Below are 17,595 nucleotides of genomic sequence, written 5' to 3'. Positions count from 1 at the left end.
TGAACATTCTGCTGCCTCTTCTCCAGAGACAGAAGGCAAGGGTGTGTATCCTGGCTCTTAACACTTCATAGCCGTGGGACTTTGGGAAAGCTATTTCACCACTCTTCACTTCAATCTCCTTGTCCTATAATAACTACAGAGAACAATACTGCTACTTACACCATTGAGTTGTTGAGAGAACAAATGAGCAAATGTCTGTGAAACGTTTAGAGCATGGGGCACAGAGTAAGCACTTCTCAAATGACTGTTCTTATTATTAGAATGTCAGAGGCGTGACTTGGTTCCATCTTCAGGAAGGAGCAGGAGCCTTAGAGACTGACCCATTCAGCTTCAAACCTTGGTTCTTCTCCTTTTTAGTTGTGTCTCTTCTGGCCAGTGAGTCGCCTACTCTCTGCGGGTCTCATGTATGTACACGGCAATGCCCAGTTCACCGTTCTGTTAGTAGGATCCAACTTGATGAGTTTATAGACATTAATGTGCCCATCTTGGTACATCCCCAATAATGGTTAGTTTCCTCCGCAATCCTTACTCTTCTCAGATTATATGGGGGCCTATCTGTCTCCAACTAGACTATTTCCTCCTTTAAGGGAAGGACCATAATTGTCTCATCTGTTCCACTATAATTAGCATGAAATACTTATTTCTCAAATGAAATATTTATTGACTATGCTACAATCTGTCTACAAGCCCTGGTTTGTGGTCAAGTTTGTGCTAAGACCATGCATGAAAAGGCAGGTGTATACTGGCCCCAAGTCTCATGTTGTTTATTGGGTAAGTGGAACAGAGTCTGCGTATGAAACACTTGGCAGCCATGTATAAAGAGTACAGAATGATCCAAGTTTAGGGGTGCCTGGGTGGCCCAGTCAGTTAAGCATGTGCCTTCGACGTGAGTCATGATCTCTAGGTCCTGGTCTTCTGGGATCGTGCCCTGAGTCAGGTTTCCTGCTCAGCAGGGAGTCTGCCTCTCCCTCTCTCCCTGACCCTCCCCCTGTTCATGCTCTCTCTCAAATAAATCAATAAAATCTTTAAAAATAATAATAATAATCCAAGTTTAATCATACCTGTTATAAACTAAGGATACTGCATGGTCATGAAAGAAAGAGATGGCTGTGGGCAAGCAGCCAAGGAAAGGTGTTATGTGGGAGGTAGTGTCTGACCTCAGCGTGGAGGGAAGGCACAGATCAGGAGAGATGGGGTGGAGGGTGGTCTAGCTCGTGCTGAGAAACTGCCTGAGAGAAGCTCAGGAAGAAGCATCAGTTGTATCCCCAGCCATGGAAAAGGAATCCTGAGAAGTTCAGCCTGAGAGAAGGATACTGAAGTACAGTAAGCGGAAATCTGAATTTGTATTAGACACTGAGGTCGGAAGGGAAAGGGAGACACCGTCAGTCCTGGTGGGGAGTGGTTTGTGAAGGCGGTTTTAGGAAGTTTGGACAGAACGCCATGTGGGCAGTCTGGGGGACGGAAGACAAAGGAGGCAGGACAGAAGGCATGTGCATTTCTGACACAGAAGGAGGAGAAAGCACAAGAAAAGGAAGGGAGGAAGAAAAAGACAAAGCAAAAGATGGACAAAAAGAAAGGGGAGATAGGGCAAAGTACACTAAACAAACAGGTTAAACAAGAGAAATGAATAAAATAAGACAGAAAAGAAACAGAGAAATGAAGACGTGTGGAAAACAACAGCAGGACCATGGCAGTGTCCCCGACGAGACACACCATGGAGAATGCAGCGCAGGAGCCAGAGTCTGCTGTCAGTCTCTCTCCTCTGGGTGAATGAAGTCATGGCTGATGTCACCGCCTCTGAGTCACATGTCCACCAAGGGAGAGGTGGCAAGAGCCCCTGCCTGGAGTTTAGTTCCACCCTCCTGGACAAGAGGGGTTCAATCACCGCTCATTCTCTGGGGTACTGTCTAGTCTGGTCCTGATGGCACTGAAATGAGGACACTTCTCCTCTGTTCAGGGAGGACACGGCAGCCACGTGAGCCCTGGGTTTCAGCTTCAGGATCTTGAGATGGGAGTATCAGAAAAGAGGAGACAGATAGTTCCTAGCCTCTCTCTGCCTGTGACTGGGGTATGGTGGCTCTATCCATGTGTAAACAGGAAACTCCCATCAGGAATAGCATTAAACACACAGATGGGACTCAAAAGGTGCTTTCTGAATGACTCGCTTCACTGCCTTCCCACGCACAGGACTTGCAGCCCCGCAGAGGTCTCATCTCCGCAGATCGGTAGAACTTGACCAGGGCCAAATCCACGTACCCAGCCTGCCTTTTGCAACCCACCCCACCTGAGGGCTTACTTAGCTCCCCTCCACCATCAGCCCCTGCCTACACACCACTTCCTCCTGACTCCTCCCCTCACTGGGGTGTACTTCCACAGTGACCTGAATTCCATCCAACTTGCAGTGCACTGTGACTTCCTTTCTTCATTTCTGTCCCTTTTCTAGAACAGAAGGACCTGGGGAACAGGGCCTCTTATGTTCACTGCTATAGTCCCAGCACTTTTCTGAGTTCCTGGAATACAATACATTTTCAATAAACATCTGCCAAATGAATGAATGTCCCTGACTGATTCTGGTGGGAACTGAGGAGCATGCACTGTTCATAGAGCACTTCTGAAAGGTGTCCTCATTCTCATAGCCGTCATCCTGGGCATGTTTGTTGCTGAAGACAACACCCCATAAGTTACCAGTAATAGGGGAAGTGAGACTGCTCTGGGGCATCTGAGGATGGACTGACCCTCTCCCAAGCTCTTCCGCTCTCCCCGATCCTTGGTCTGTGAGCTGTTATGAGCACGTGCTTGAGGAACTTCGAGCTGGATCCCAGCCTGACCACACATGAGCTGCAGGAGGTGAATGCTCTCAGCCTGTTGCCACCTGTTCAAACAGGACAGTAATACCCACACCCCAAGTTGTCCCTAAAGATTAAGCACACTTTCTTTGTTAATTGCCTGCCCTCACAATAATGTGAATTTTTCCCTTCCCTCTCAGCTTTCTCAGCTGCATCTAGAGATAAGAATATGAAAAATAGACCTAATTTTCTTTCCCCAAATCAACTACTTCCATCATATTCATCATTTGAAAATATGTCATTATATTAGCATTCTACAACTTACCAAACACGCCCCCCCCCCCCACCACCGGCCAAGACACAGAGAAACAATATTGCCACTAACACCATTTTATAGACAGAAACCTAAGGCCCGGAGTGAAGAGAATTGCCCAAGATCATGAAGCGCGTAAATGAAAAGCCTGGGTGAAACCCCAGCCACTTGAATTCCAAGGCCACTGCACTACTGTCCAGTTGCTGCTCCCCAGGACAAGGGCGGTTCTCCAAAAACACTTGCACAGTGATTCACCGTCTTTCTCAGGTCCATGGGCTGGTCTCTGACCCCCAGCCAAAGCCAGACCACATGGCTTCACACCAAGACAACTGCAATAGGGTTCAGTCGGGTCCCAATACTCTTCTCATGTATCTTAGATCCACAGAGTGCCAGGCTTGCGGGAGAATCTCAGGGCTCACAGAGACCCCCTGCTTGCAAATACCAGACCACGGATGGGTGCGAGTCCATGACCCATCATTTTCACTAATCGATGAAGCGAAAATAATAAATATATTGGGGAAGCTAAAATCCTTATTACTAAAAATATATGAATAATTAATTGGTAAAAAGATCATCTTTCCTAATTGCTCGCTTTGCTTTACTTGGCTTTACTTGGGCAAGCTCCAATAGGCTTTACATGCCTTGCAACTGGGAGAAAATGCCTGCGCCACAGTTCAGACCCTCTGGCAAAGCCCGAATGAGAGGCAGAGGCCAGGAAGGGCAGAGCCACTGACTCAGGCAGCTCGCTCATTCCCTCTGAATACTCCCTAGTCTTGCATTTTTTGAGCCAAAAGACACTGACTGTTGAGATTACGAAGCTTGGAAGGCAAACTAAGGCAGCTTTTGAAGAGGGTGTGGGATGGGTATTGATGAGGCTGGAGAGCTGAGATCAGACTTTTTATTACTGAGGTCCTTCCCAAGTTTTACCAAATCTGTAGCCTCTCCATACAGGAAGGATTCGGGAGACATGGGGCTTGAAGGCGATCCCTGAATGACTTTATCATTCGGCCAGGAGAGTGGCCACAGCTCGGTGCACAAAGATAACCCTTGAGTGAGGTCTTAGCTGCAAAGGTACCTCGAGGACCCCTGGGTTCAGAAGAGGTAAGGAACTAGTTAAATAATTTACTAATTTTTTTTTTGAACTATAAACACTTTGAGGTGAATGCCAAGGGGAGGAAGAAGCCAGCTCTTCAAGAGGTAACTAACGTGCTGGAGAATGGACAAATGGACAAGGAGGAATGGGTTGGAATTTCTGTCATGGAGGGTCTCAGGCATGGTCCTTTAACTGGGAGTCTAACTTGGGATAACTAAGATAACTTTTTATTCTAGAATTCATATCTAACTTCAAAATTTCAGTCAGGTAAATTTGTTATCTGGGATTTTCAGCCTGAACTATGGGAACTAGCTCTCTCTACCCAGGTGTTTCATCTGTAGAGAAGACCGGGGACCGTGCCTGATAAAGGCTGGAGTTGGACCAACTAACCTCTGCAACTTCTTTTTTAAATCTATTTCCCGGAGTTAGAAAACCTAGGTTTAGATTCCAGCCCTGCCCAATGCAACAGTCAGTAAATGGTAATCTATTTCACTTCCTCTATCCTCACCTTCTCTACCTGCAAAGTAAGTGAGAACATGTACCTCACAGGAATTTTGTAAGCATGAGGTCAGACAGCAAACTTAAAAGCACATAGTAGGTATCTTACAAGTTCTAGTACAAGTGTTAATGATGTTTGCAGACAGCAATCAAACAGGGTCACTATCTTAAATAGAATTTACTAAGCTTCTCAATAAGGTAAAAGGGCTTTAACATTTCAAACTGCTTTTAGAAGTTTAACAATGTCTTAGTTTATTGAAAAAACTTGAGGACTGACGAATGGATGGATTGAAGGGCAGACAGATGGACATACACATGATAAAGCAAGTAAAATGTTACTGGCAGAATCCAGGTGATAGTTCTGAGTATGTACAATAACATTCTCTCAACCTTACTGTATGTTTAAAGATTAGATCATAAAATGCTGGGGGGAAATCACTTTTATAGCCTCTTACTGGTCTTAGACTTGGAAACAACTTGAGATAAAGGTCACTCTTGGCTTCTACTTTGTCTCCCATCACCAAGCACAAGTTAGCAGCGGAAAGTCTGTTTCACTGTTGAGAGTATGTCCCTAGAAGAGCAGAACAGCTTTCTCATTTTGAACCAAAAAAAAAAAAAAGAATAAAACCAAGCCATATATTCAGAGAAATGAGACTGACTTATCTTTCCAGAAGACTCCCATCCATCTAGCATCTTTTCCTGACTTCTGGCCTGCCTCCTCTCTTGCCTTGATCAACATCTATCTACCTGGAATTTCCAGATTTCCAAAGTGACCGTTCACCTCCACAGGGCTGACTGATCTGAGTTCCTCTATCAGGATACACATTAAATGCACTGTCTTTCTTCTTGTCTTTTCTAAAGCTAATATTCCCTCCCATAGGTGCATTTTAGCTACTATATGAAAAGAATGTTGTTCATTTTCCTGTGGCATCATCTATAAGGCATAAAAGCAGCTGAACTTAGCAACCTTGCTCTTGCCTCTCCAGTTACACTAAAAAATGTCTGGATGTAGCTGACATCCCTGCACAGTGGTCAGGAAGGCAGCAGCAGAAGTGCTGGGCACATGGGACTTCCTGGTACAGCCATACATGTGGCTCTGACTAGGTAATGTGAATTCATTTAACAGGTATTTACTGAGGATAATTTTAATGCCAATCACTGTGTTTGGCTCTGGAGAGACAACTGCCAAGTATGGATAGAGAGATTTAGTCCCTGCTCTTACTGAGCTAAAAACCCATCGACCCAAAGGAGAAGGAACTTGGTTTAACGGGGGGTGGGGGAAGAGAACAAGACCTGATTTAGGTTCATGAGAAGGTTCATGAGAACCTTCACTGAAGACCCAATTTTAATCCCTGTAGACAGTCACTTCATTTCTTTGAGCCTTGTGTATTCACCTGTAAAATGTGGCAAATAGTAATATTTATCCCACAAGACTACGTCATAGATCAAATAAAGAAAATATACATCAAAGTCTGCCATAAGCCATAAAGTAAAATACAAAATATAGTACAGTAATAGCTACCATTTATTAGATGTTACTAGTTATCTGACCAAGTCCTTTAATGACAGGGGGAGGGGTCTCCTTTTTAAAATTACTTTGTTGGGACTATAAAACTAAAAGAATACCATACATACTTGGCACAAATCAAATATGCAAATGCAAGGATGATGAGGAAAGGACTCGCTGTCCAGGTAAATGAAGGCACCAGCCTAACACTCCGTATATTTAGTTACGAGCCCAGTTCTTGGGCAGACCCTTCCCCCTCCCCCCTGCAAGAGAGAAAATTCACAAAAGATGCCCTGGCAAAAGCTGACGACACGGTCCACACTGCTCAAAGGCTAGGAGGAATCTGGTCCGAAGGTAACAGGGCCCCTGGTATTAACATTCAAAGAGAGGCTGTTGGATTCCATATGTTCACCTCAGAGTCTCTCTCACAGGGTAGAGGGAGCAGCTTCGAGGGTTGAGCTCCTCAATACATAGAGCCACGGAAGAGAGGCCAGGAGTTACTGCCTCCATCTGGGGTCTTCACTGCCCACACAAAACAAGCCAGGACTCAAGGTAACAGGACTGCAGCCAAGGGGTGGCTCTGGGTAGAAAGGAGTGGGAATACTCCAAACTTCTTTCCACAATGGGGAAGAGAAAAGGAACTTATACATGGTGTGCAGGAGATATGTACTTTAGAACGGAACTATTGGTCAGTTGTATACAACAATTAAAAATGGCATAAATAGTGATTTAGAAAATTCAGCCACCTGTTCATCCATCCATCAGTTAAAATATCCACTGAGTGGTTAGTGTTAGATGCGAAGCAGTGCCCTAGACATGAGGGACACAGAGATAAATGAGGCACATGTAGTGCAATAAATTCCAAGGTAGAGGTAAGGGGGGGAATGCCATGATGGACAGAGGGCAAGAGCCTCATCAACCCCCGATGGAGAAAGTCAAGGAAGGCTTCCTGGAGTCTTGAAGAATTAATACAAGTTTTCCCAAGTGAAGAACGAAATCGTAAGTTTGCCACAAAGGAAAAACCTAAGAGAAGACTCAGAGGTGTGGGAGAATGTGAGTACGGCATTGCTAAAGTCACTGACCGAGAAGCTCCCCGTCTGGAAAAGCTTTCCACTTCTCTAAGCATTTTGTTATAGGAAAAGTAATGATGGATTCCTTGAACAAATTCCCAAAGCCTGGGTCTCCAATCCAAACGCCTAGAGGGTAGTGCTGGGAAAGGAAATGAGCAGAGTAAGCTGGGTGGGGGGACACTCGCCCCTCCTAAAGGGGGCAGCCCCTGCTCAGCACCAGCCAATTCCTTCCACATGGGAATGTGGGCCCCCGACTGCCAAATCCTTTTGTTATTTCTTCTAAAGAAGCAGAAAATGTGGATTTTTACGTGAAGTTTCTTAGTTTTTAATTGTTGAAAACTAATTTAAAAAAAAAAAAAGTTGTTGGGGTGTGTGGATGTGTGTGTGTGTGTGTGTGTTTTTCCAAGCACAGGAAAGGTCAAACAAAACGCATCTGGGGTCCAGATTTAGCCTGTGGACTGCCAGGCGGCAGCCCTCATGTGTCGCAAGAAATGAGCACTATTTGAGTGCAGCCAGTAGGGCCGGTGGAGGCCGACAGGATTTGGTGAGAATCCTTGCGCCACCCACATTAGCTGTGTAGCTTTGCAGAAGTTATTTAAGCCCTCTGGATCTTGTTTCCCTCATCTGTATAATGGGATAATAATACCGTGTTGGTGCTTTTAAGGAAAACAAGCCCAAGTAGAAAAAAAAAAAAAAAAATCCTATGCTAAATAATGAACTAGTATAAACCCGAAAAGTTAGCTAGGACTACAAGATCTTTTTTTTTTTCATGAAAAATTACCAAGAAGTAATAAAAACATGAGCACTATGTTATAAGAGAAGCAAACTCTTCCAACCATAGATACTGCACCCCATTAGTAACGTTTTTTGTACACATAGCCAGTTTTTTTCTATACTGATAACTTTTTAAAGATTTTATTTATTTGAGAGAGGGAGCACACATGCACGAGTAGGAGGGAGGGGCAGAAGCAGAGGAAGAACCAGACTTTCCCCTAAGCCGGGAGTCCAACTCCAGGTTCCCTCCCAGGACCCCTGCATCATGATCTGAGCTGAAGGCAGACACTTTACAGACTGAGCCACCCAGACATCCCTCTATACTGATAATTTCTTAAAACAAAAGTATCCATAAAACTGCATGTTCACTTTTATAATTTTTCCTTTTAACATTATAATGTAAACTTTGTTATCATCATCCAAATGTTTATTACCTAACCAGTACTATCCAGAGTGATTCTAAGTCATAAACCAGAGATCACGTCACACTTACCATTAAAATCCACTGACCCTTTCCCTTCTATTAGAATAAAATCCAAATTCCTGCCCATGGCCTCAAGGCCATGTAGGAGATGGTCCCTACCCACTGTTCCAACCCACTTCCCACTACTCTGCCTTGCTCACAGCCTCAGCCCTGCTGACCTCCTCTGCTGATCTCACAGGTACTTTCCTCCCCTCATGAATGTGCTGCCCTTTCTTCCTGAAATCATCATCATTCAGGTCAAAATAAAACCTCCCAAGAAAGAACACATCAGCCATGCCAAATCTGTTCATCTGTATTTTTCCTTCAAAGCATTTTCCAGAAAATAGAATCACTGTGTGTGTGTGTGTGTGTGTATGTCTTTGTCTATTTTCTGCCTCTCTGTACTAGAATCTTAGTTCTCAGAAGTACCCAGGACCCTCATCTGTCTTGCTTACTTTGGAATCTCTAATGCCCAAGACAGTGCCTATCACATAGGAGAAAATAAACAACATTAGTTAAAGGGGGGAAAAAAATGAACCCACCACCCATTGTTCCTGGCCTCAGATCCTCCTAAAGTTATCACTTACAAATTTCTTCCCCGAACTAATTTATCCAAACCCTGTAAGGCAAGCACTTGAAGACGGCGGGAGGGAAAAATGGTGACAAGCCCAGATTTTAGATCTGAAATGCCAAGGTTCCAATCCCAGCCTTGTCACTTATTAGCTGAGTCACCTTGGGCAAGCCTCTTAACATCTCTGAGCCTGTTTTACCATCTAATACTTACTTCATAGGGTAGAAGTAAGGATTAGAGGAGTTTAACAGATAAAATGCTCGGTAAAGTACTAGATAATTAGCATGATACATGCTTTAGCCACAGTTTATATCTGTTCCCTCACTCTGATCCGATTGCTCAGGTGAGCTGTATCTTTCTTCTCCCCTCAGACTATAATCTCCTGAAGACAAAGACCACTTCTGGGTCCCTGCAGTGGATTAGAGGCCCTCACAGGACGGGGATGGGCGTGGAGCTACGGTGGGGCTCCCTGTGTAGGCTGGCTCACCCAGTACGAGGCTGTATGTCATTTAATGTTTCTGAGTTTCAGTTTTCTTACCACAAAAAGAGATCACGTCGATCCCATAAGACAGATGTGAAGATTCAATACAATAATCTTTGTGAAATAAAATAATGCTGAGGCTGGAGGCAATGGTGAATTTCAGAGGCAACAGCAGGAGGTATTATGTGAATTTGCTTCCAAGTTCAAAGCCGGCTGCCTTGTGATATAGGAATTACACATAGGATGTGGATGATTCACATACAGGAATGACTCTGAAAATACGTTTTGTACTATTGTACTGGATATTTTCTATGATTGCCTCTGACAACCTCATGATGGTTTTTAGAAACTATCCTTAGTTATTAGTCAAACAGGAAAAATACCACTCGTTACAGCCAACTGTGTGAAATAAGATATTCTAATGTTTAAAATTCTCTCAGTTCGTGATAGGAATTACTGACATGCCCATCAGTAGAACACATTTTTTTTTTTAAGATTTTATTTATTTATTCGACAGAGAGAGAGCGGTCACAAGCAGGCAGAGAGGCAGGCAGAGGCAGGGCGGGGTGTTGGGGGGGAGCAGGCTCCCTGCCGAGCAGAGAGCCCGATGCAGGGCTCAATTCCAGGACTCCGAGATCATGACCCGTGCTGAAGGCAGAGGCTCAACCCACTGAGCCACCCAGGTGCCCACAAATATTTTTTAAACACAACGGAAGTGAAGATGTAACTGCTATCTGAGTATCTACTTTTGCATAAAGGGCTTTACAAATATCTGACTCAATTATAACATTTCCACAAGGCTGACACTGCTCTTCTCATTTTACAGCTAAACGCTGAGATGCAGAGAGGTTGACTTAGTTTGTCTGAGGCCCCAGGATAGGTAAATGGCAGAGAGTGATTTAAATACAAGTGAATCTGGCTTCAAATCCTGCACTTCACTTCTGTTACAGAACTGTGATTTATCCCCCAAATTTCCCCAATATCTTTTATCAGCTCTGCTGCAAAGGTCAGATGAATGTGGGTGGACAATAATAGCCCTATACATGCAGTTTAAAGCCAGAATCACTAAAGAGAAAGACCGCAGTCCCCACCATAACTGCCATTAAAAATGAAATGGTATATTTCAAAGAAAGGAAATTAACATTATCTTCCACAAAGTTTGAAACAAAAAGAAATCAAAGATAAAATAATAGGTATTATTATATAGTCAAGAAGAAGGAAAGAATGAGGCCAAACAAGGAATAAAAATGAGCTGGGACAAGCCTCTTACTTCACAGGACTAGAACCAGGCTTTCCTGACCTCTAATGGAGTTGTTTTGTTTTTTTCCATAGTTCCTCACAAAGAGCACTCTACTCACACCTTCCACAGCTAACAGGAAGCTATCAAACTACCTCTCTACGCATCCCGACTCCCTTCAAAAAATCTATATATACAGGAAAAGGCACATTAGAACCAGAGAATCATTTCTTCATTTCCCCAGTACACTATCAGGGCAACAGAGCAGAGAGGCATGAACTGGGGAGAAATGGGAGGGGCCGACAGAGCATCTAAACCCATCAACAAAATCCTCTGACATTCCAGCCCATTGGTTCTAGTTAGAAATGAACAATGAAAATCTCAAACTATGAAATGATTAGCTTTCTGCTCTGCTGACAATGGCAAAAAGAGGAAATGAGTTAAAAGTCGGATTGGAAGATCTCCACACAGCCCCTACACACCAGTTAATTATCTTCCATTAACACTGAGCTGTCAGGATCTGCATCAGCCCTTAACTCTCTTGACCTTCCCCAGTCTGCACCTTGTTACCCTGCAATGTTTCATGTTTATAAAGATAGGAGACTCCAGCTGTTCCAGCCTGACAGAACTTAATTTACATTTGGCCTTCATTAAGATGAGAGTCAGAATCATTGAGACCAAATGGAAAAGCCAGACTGCTGGGGGTTATGAAAAATTCAAATGGCATTTTTCCTTTTATCTGACAATTCTTATTAAGGAGACATACATCAACCTGAAACACACAAACTTTAAATGTAAAGGACATGATTAAAATTCCACATTGCAAAACCAGGACCCGCGTGACTTTGCCCAAGAGCTGCGGTGGTCCTAGTCTATCACCTGGGTCTTCTGGGACGGCTGAACTCCTGATTCTGCCTGACTCTCCATGTCATCAGATTCCAGGACAAGGAGTCCACGAATGACAGCAGTACTAACGTGAGTGGTCAGCTCTAACTCTGCCATCTTGCTTGCTCCTAATAGCCAATCAACCTCCACGTCCTGCTGATAGTATTCCCTAAAAATTCTAGAACCTATCTCTTCTCCACCCCACAGTACCTACTTCAAGCCTCATGCCTTCTCACCTAGGGGAATACAAAAAGCCCCCTTACTGAGTCCCTCAAATTATTCAAAACTACTACAAATTATTCAAAGACTACCTACTATATACCAGGCATTTTATTAGAGTTGGGAGATAGCCATGAATAAAACAGATAGGCTCTCCATGCCCCCCATGGATTACAAGTGTTGGAAGATCCATGCACCATGGGAATCATCCTTACAAAAGGATACATCACTACAACTTATGAAAGATACAGTGAAGTAATAAGAATGCAATAGAAAGAGTTCTCTAATTTATTGGAGGGTCAGGCAAGGCTTTTCTGAAGACATAACAATAAAGCTGAAACTTGAATAATTAGTTAGGATCCGCACTGAGTAGAGGGAAGAATATTCAGGGTCAGAAGGCACAGCATCACATCACCAAGACCAAGGGATCAGCAAACTTTTCTGTAACCATCCAGAGTCAGTATTTGCAGCCTTGTAGGCACACAGTCTATATCGCAACTACTGAGCTCTGTCATTGTGATGCAAAAGCAACCACAGACAACACATAAATGAATGAGTGTGGCTGTGTTTCAGGAAAACTTTGTGTCCCTGCAACTCTGAATTTCACATAATTTTCACAAGTCACAAACTATTTTTCTCTTTTTGAATCCTTTTTCCACCATTGGAAGTGAAACTCATTCTTTGCTCCCAAAGCATTCAAAACAAGCAGCAGGCCAGATGCAGCCAGCCCCTAGTCAAGACAGAGGTGGCAGAGCAGAGCATGTCTGAGACACCCTGACTGAGTCCCGGTAGAGAGACTGAGCAAGGTGAGGGGCACACAGTAAGCAGAAAGGGAAAGTGAAAATGACATCACAAACCATCTTCTGCGCCGTGTTACAAATTTAGGAATTTATCCTATGAGCAAAGCCAAGCCAACAAAGCGCTATAATCAGGAAACTATGAAAACCAGTTCTTAACTCACACACACACACATTTCCTCACCCCTAATCCAGTCTCTTCATCCCTGTCAAAGGTACTGAAGACATTTCCTTCCCCTTACTTAAAAACCTTCTATCACCAAATAAGGCAGACTACTTACCTGGCCTCAGCTCCTACTAACTTCAGAGAAGCAAGCATTCAGGGCTCTCAGCCCAGGACCTATGTACCTTACCAAAAATGAGCCATAGTCCTTCTCTAGCATTTCCTCCCTGTCTTCTCTAATAGGAAAAACCTCCACTCCTAACTTGAGACTCATCTTCAAGAACACCTCTCAGAAGCAAATTATGTTCTCTGGAAGCAAATTATGCTCTCTGGAAGCACTTTGCATATTCCTTTATCAAGGTGCTTAGAACATCTTCTAACAGTTCTGGTTCCATGTCTCTTTCCTCCACCCAACACCCACCCACCCCCACCTTTGCTTCCCCACCACTGCCCCAGAGGACACTGGGCCCCTTAAGGGTAAGCCTGAGTCCTCTTTGTGCTTGTGACCCCAGTACCTGTGACACTGCTGGGTCCTAGCAGAGCCTCCATTAATATTTGGTGAATTAAAGAGTTAATAGGGGAGTAAACAAATGACAGCCCATGAGCTTAGCAGAGTCACACTTCTGACTTTGATGTGCTGTTAAACTCTTTGAAAGCTACCTTTCTGGCTCCCAGTCTCCCATTGCCCCATTCAAAAGAAGGTACTATATCCTGATTCTCCACCAATGTATGCTCTTCAAGATATAAAGGGCAGAACACTTTTTCATGTGTCTGTTAGCCATTTTTATGTCTTCATTGGAGAAGTGTCTGTTCATGACTTCTGCCCATTTTTTGACATGATTATCTGTTTTGTGTATGCTGAGTTTGAGAAGTTCTTTATAGATCCTGGATATCAGCCCTTTATCTGTAGTGTCATTTGTGAATATCTTCTCCCCATTCTGTGGGTTGGCTCTTTGTTTTGTTGACTGTTTCCTTTGCTGTGCAGAAGCTTTTGATCTTGATGAAGTCCCAAAAATTCATTTTTGCTTTTCTTTCCTTTGCCTTTGGAGACATATCTTGAAAGAAGTTGCTGTGGCTAATGTCGAAGAGGTTACTGCCTATGTTCTCCTCTATGATTCTAATGGATTCCTGCCTCATGTTGAGGTCTTTTATCCATTTCGAGTTTATATTTGTGTATGGTGTAAGAGAATGGTTGAGTTTCATTCTTCTACACATAGCTGTCCAATTTTCCCAGCACCATTTGTTGAAGAGACTTTTTTCCACTGTATATTTTTTTCTGCTTTGTCAAAGATTATTTGACCCTAGAGTTAACACATGAAACAATGTTCATCATCACTAGCCATCAGGGAGATTCAAATTAAAACCACATTGAGATACCACCTTACACCAGTCAGAATGGCCAAAATTAGCAAGACGGTAAACAACATGTGTTGGAGAGGATGTGAAGAAAGAGGAAACCCTCTTACACTGTTGGTGGGAATGCAAGTTGGTGCAGCCACTTTGGAAAACAGTGTAGAGATTCCTTAAGAAATTAAAAATAGAGCTTCCCTAGGACCCTGCAGTTGCACTACTGGGTATTTACCCCAGACATACAGATGTAGTGAAAAGAAGGGCCATCTGTACCCCAATGTTCAGAGCAGCAACGGCCACAGTTGCCAAACTGTGGAAAGAACCAAGATGCCCTTCAACGGACGAATGGATAAGGAAGATGTGGTCCATATACACTATGGAGTATTATGCCTCCATCAGAAACGATGAATACCCAACTTTTGTCTCAACATGGACGGGACTGGAAGAGATTATGCTGAGTGAAATAAGTCAAGCAGAGAGAGTCAATTATCATATGGTTTCACTTATTTGTGGAGCATAAGAAATAACACGGAGGACATGGGAAGATGGAAAGGAGAAGAGAGTTGGGGGAAATTGGAGGGGGAAACGAACCATGAGAGACTCTGGACTCTGAAAAACAATCTAAGGTTTTTGGAGGGGCAGAGGGTGGGAGGTTGGGTAAGCCTGGTGGTGGGTATTATGGAGGGCACATACTGCATGGAACACTGGGTGTGGTACATAAACAATGAATTCTGGAACACTGAAAAGAAATTTTAAAAATAAATTAAAAAAAAAAAAAAAGATATAAAGGGCAGAGCTTCTAGAAGTGGTTCTATAAGTCTGTGGGCCAGCCACATCAGCATCGCCTCAGACCTTGTCAGAAATGCCAATTCTCAGTCCCTATTCCAGGACTACTAAATCAGAAATCTACAATTTAACAAGATTCCCCAGGTGATTCATTTACACCTTAAAGTTAGAAAAGGGTCATAAGCCATCTGGGTTTTAAGGAGAAAATGCTAAAACTGGTATTAGCAATATCTTTTATTTTGAATTTGCAATCATGATAAAATCAAAGAAATTCTCAGCATGGATTCCTGTACCAGCTTACCAAAAATAAATAAATAAATAAATAATAAATTTAAGAAAATTTAAAAACAGATTAGAGGCTCAACCATCAGGTAGTTAAATACACAATGAGATAATGTTTCAGGCCTTTCTCAGAAAGCTCTGAAATGGAACTGATTAGTTAGATGGATGGATGGTCAGTCTCAGGAGGCCATAGTCACGAACACCATGCACTCTAGAACCTAATTGTTTTCTGTGTGCTTTCATTAGGGCAGTTTGATCTCAAGCACACAGTACTGAGCCTCCAGAGAGGCTTGCACCAGATGTGTCATCAGACCTCCTGGGATATACAGTCCAAAGCGGGCCATGAAGCAGGCGCCCAGTAAGGCCCTGATGATGTATGTACCAGTGGCCACCTGCCTGACCCTCATCCCTTAATTCAGTACAGCTCTTTCTTACTTGAGGCCAAGAAGGGGGTGATGTATCCAACCATCTATTTCCTTGCACCATGTTTAGGCTGGTTTAAAAACACCACTGCCCCTGTTCCTGGTCCTATCCTAAGCAACATAGGCTTTTAAAGAGGGATTTCAGAGCAGAATGATATGATGGGGTGAGCTGGGGTTTGGAGGCCAGCAGACATGGGTTTAAATTCTGGCTCTATCCTCTGTTTAGGAAAATCATACTGTTCTCTCTGGCAGCCTCAGTTTCCCATGCTTTCCCATGTCAGAGCTTGCTAAGGCTAAGCTGAGCTTGCTAAGGCTACATCAATTAACGCCTACAGAATGCAAAGCAGAGGGTGGGGCCAGTGTGGAGTAGTTCTGTATTCTGATTGGTATTTCAGAATATACTGATATCAGGTTTTCAAACTAGTCCAGAACAGCTCTCTCACTTCATAGATGGAAAAAATGAGGCCTGGGATGAGAACTCCTTTGCTCAAAGTCACACAAGGTGGTGCCAGTAGAGTCGAAACCCCTGACTCCTAAAATGCTCTGTTTTCAAACTCTTAATAAATATAGAATCTTTTTGGCAAATTAAAGCTTACACAACAGCTCGATATGCTAAATAAGAACCCATAGCTCCCTTGATTACTGATGCCCTCTCTGCTTCCATCTCTTCTGCTCCCGGTGGCAATCCAGGGACATGTTCTCAACACCCTTACGCTCACCCACCCCCAAACACATTTTGAGTAATCGAAGACTCAGCCCACCTGAAACCCCAGAGCCAGTAAATGAACCATTCCTGATCTTACTCATTAGATGGATCCTCACCTCACCAGACCACTGAGGGATTTTCAAGTCCCTGAGGTTCCTAGAGGACATGAACTTTCTCGCACATCCATCCCTACCAGGCACCATGGAGTTGACATTGCCGTTATCCACACTTCATAACAGAACCGAACACCGTATCTTTCAAGGACATGGAAACTCAAGTTCACGTGACATGAGAAACCCCAACATGCCACCAAGGTCAGATTAATCCTCGGAGGATACAAGTACACAGAGAAAGAAGGTTCTGGTCAAAAGATGTGAACTTAAAGCCCAGCTCTGCCACCTTCTCTCTGGAATGGTCATCAGCCTCTCGTAACTCCAGGAGAGTCCTAGATAGTAAGAGAATAGATTTTGGAGTCGGCCAGTCTCAGATTCCAACCCTGGCTCTGCCACGTACTTACTATGTCATTTTGGGTGAGTTGGTTCATCTCTAAGAGTTTTAGTTTTCTTGTCTACAGACAACCCTCACACCCTCAAAAGAAGAGAACAACCAACCCTTAATTTCGTAAGGCGGCTGCTAGGATTCAAAGAGATAATCTGTGTTAAACACTTATCACCGTGCCTGTGTACGGTTAGCATCTAAAAACAGGAATGATTTAACTGCAACCTAATCAATAAATTGGGATCAACCTTCCTCAGAGAGGTGCTGGGAAAAATCAAGCGTAACAGACTTTAGCACGGCGCCTGGTACAGAGGGGTTCGCAATAAATGGCATCCCCAGCTGCGATGAGCACGCTCGCTCCACCCTCGGCGCTCACCTCTTTGAGCCACAGAAGCTTCGGGGCCTGCATCTCCACGGACATGACGCCGCCAACAAACTGCAGGACGCTGTGCTTGGTCTCGTTGATCCTGCGGACCTGACTGACAGCCCGGTGGTCCAGCCACATGATGATGTTTCGGTGGGCATCCCCTAGCAGAAATGAGAGGAGGGGGACACACGCATAATCTTAGCCTTCTAATTCACTTCCTGAATCCCAAGGGCACCAACCTGCACAGCTACCATAATTCCACACGTCAACCACAGCAAGGGAGAGGGCCACCACTAACACAAGCCAGTACACTCCACCCAGACCCTG

The 17,595-nt window shown here is 43.9% G+C and overlaps 1 protein-coding gene across 10 annotated transcripts in view; it reads right to left on the bottom strand.

Moving 5' to 3' along the window:
* FGGY (FGGY carbohydrate kinase domain containing) overlaps window positions 1-17,595 on the bottom strand; it is a 400,085-nt gene that overhangs the window by 340,793 nt on the left and 41,697 nt on the right. For all 10 annotated transcript variants that reach the window (XM_059374911.1, XM_059374919.1, XM_059374913.1 and 7 more), the window contains one exon: window positions 17,278-17,429. In XM_059374911.1, coding sequence (XP_059230894.1) covers window positions 17,278-17,429 — 152 coding nt within the window. The remainder of the gene's footprint in view (window positions 1-17,277; window positions 17,430-17,595) is intronic.

This window comes from Mustela nigripes, chromosome 14 (assembly GCF_022355385.1).
Source record: "Mustela nigripes isolate SB6536 chromosome 14, MUSNIG.SB6536, whole genome shotgun sequence".
NCBI lineage: Eukaryota > Metazoa > Chordata > Mammalia > Carnivora > Mustelidae > Mustela > Mustela nigripes.
The sequence above is the reverse complement of the archived record's forward strand: the minus strand, read 5'-3'. Positions and strand labels throughout refer to the sequence as shown.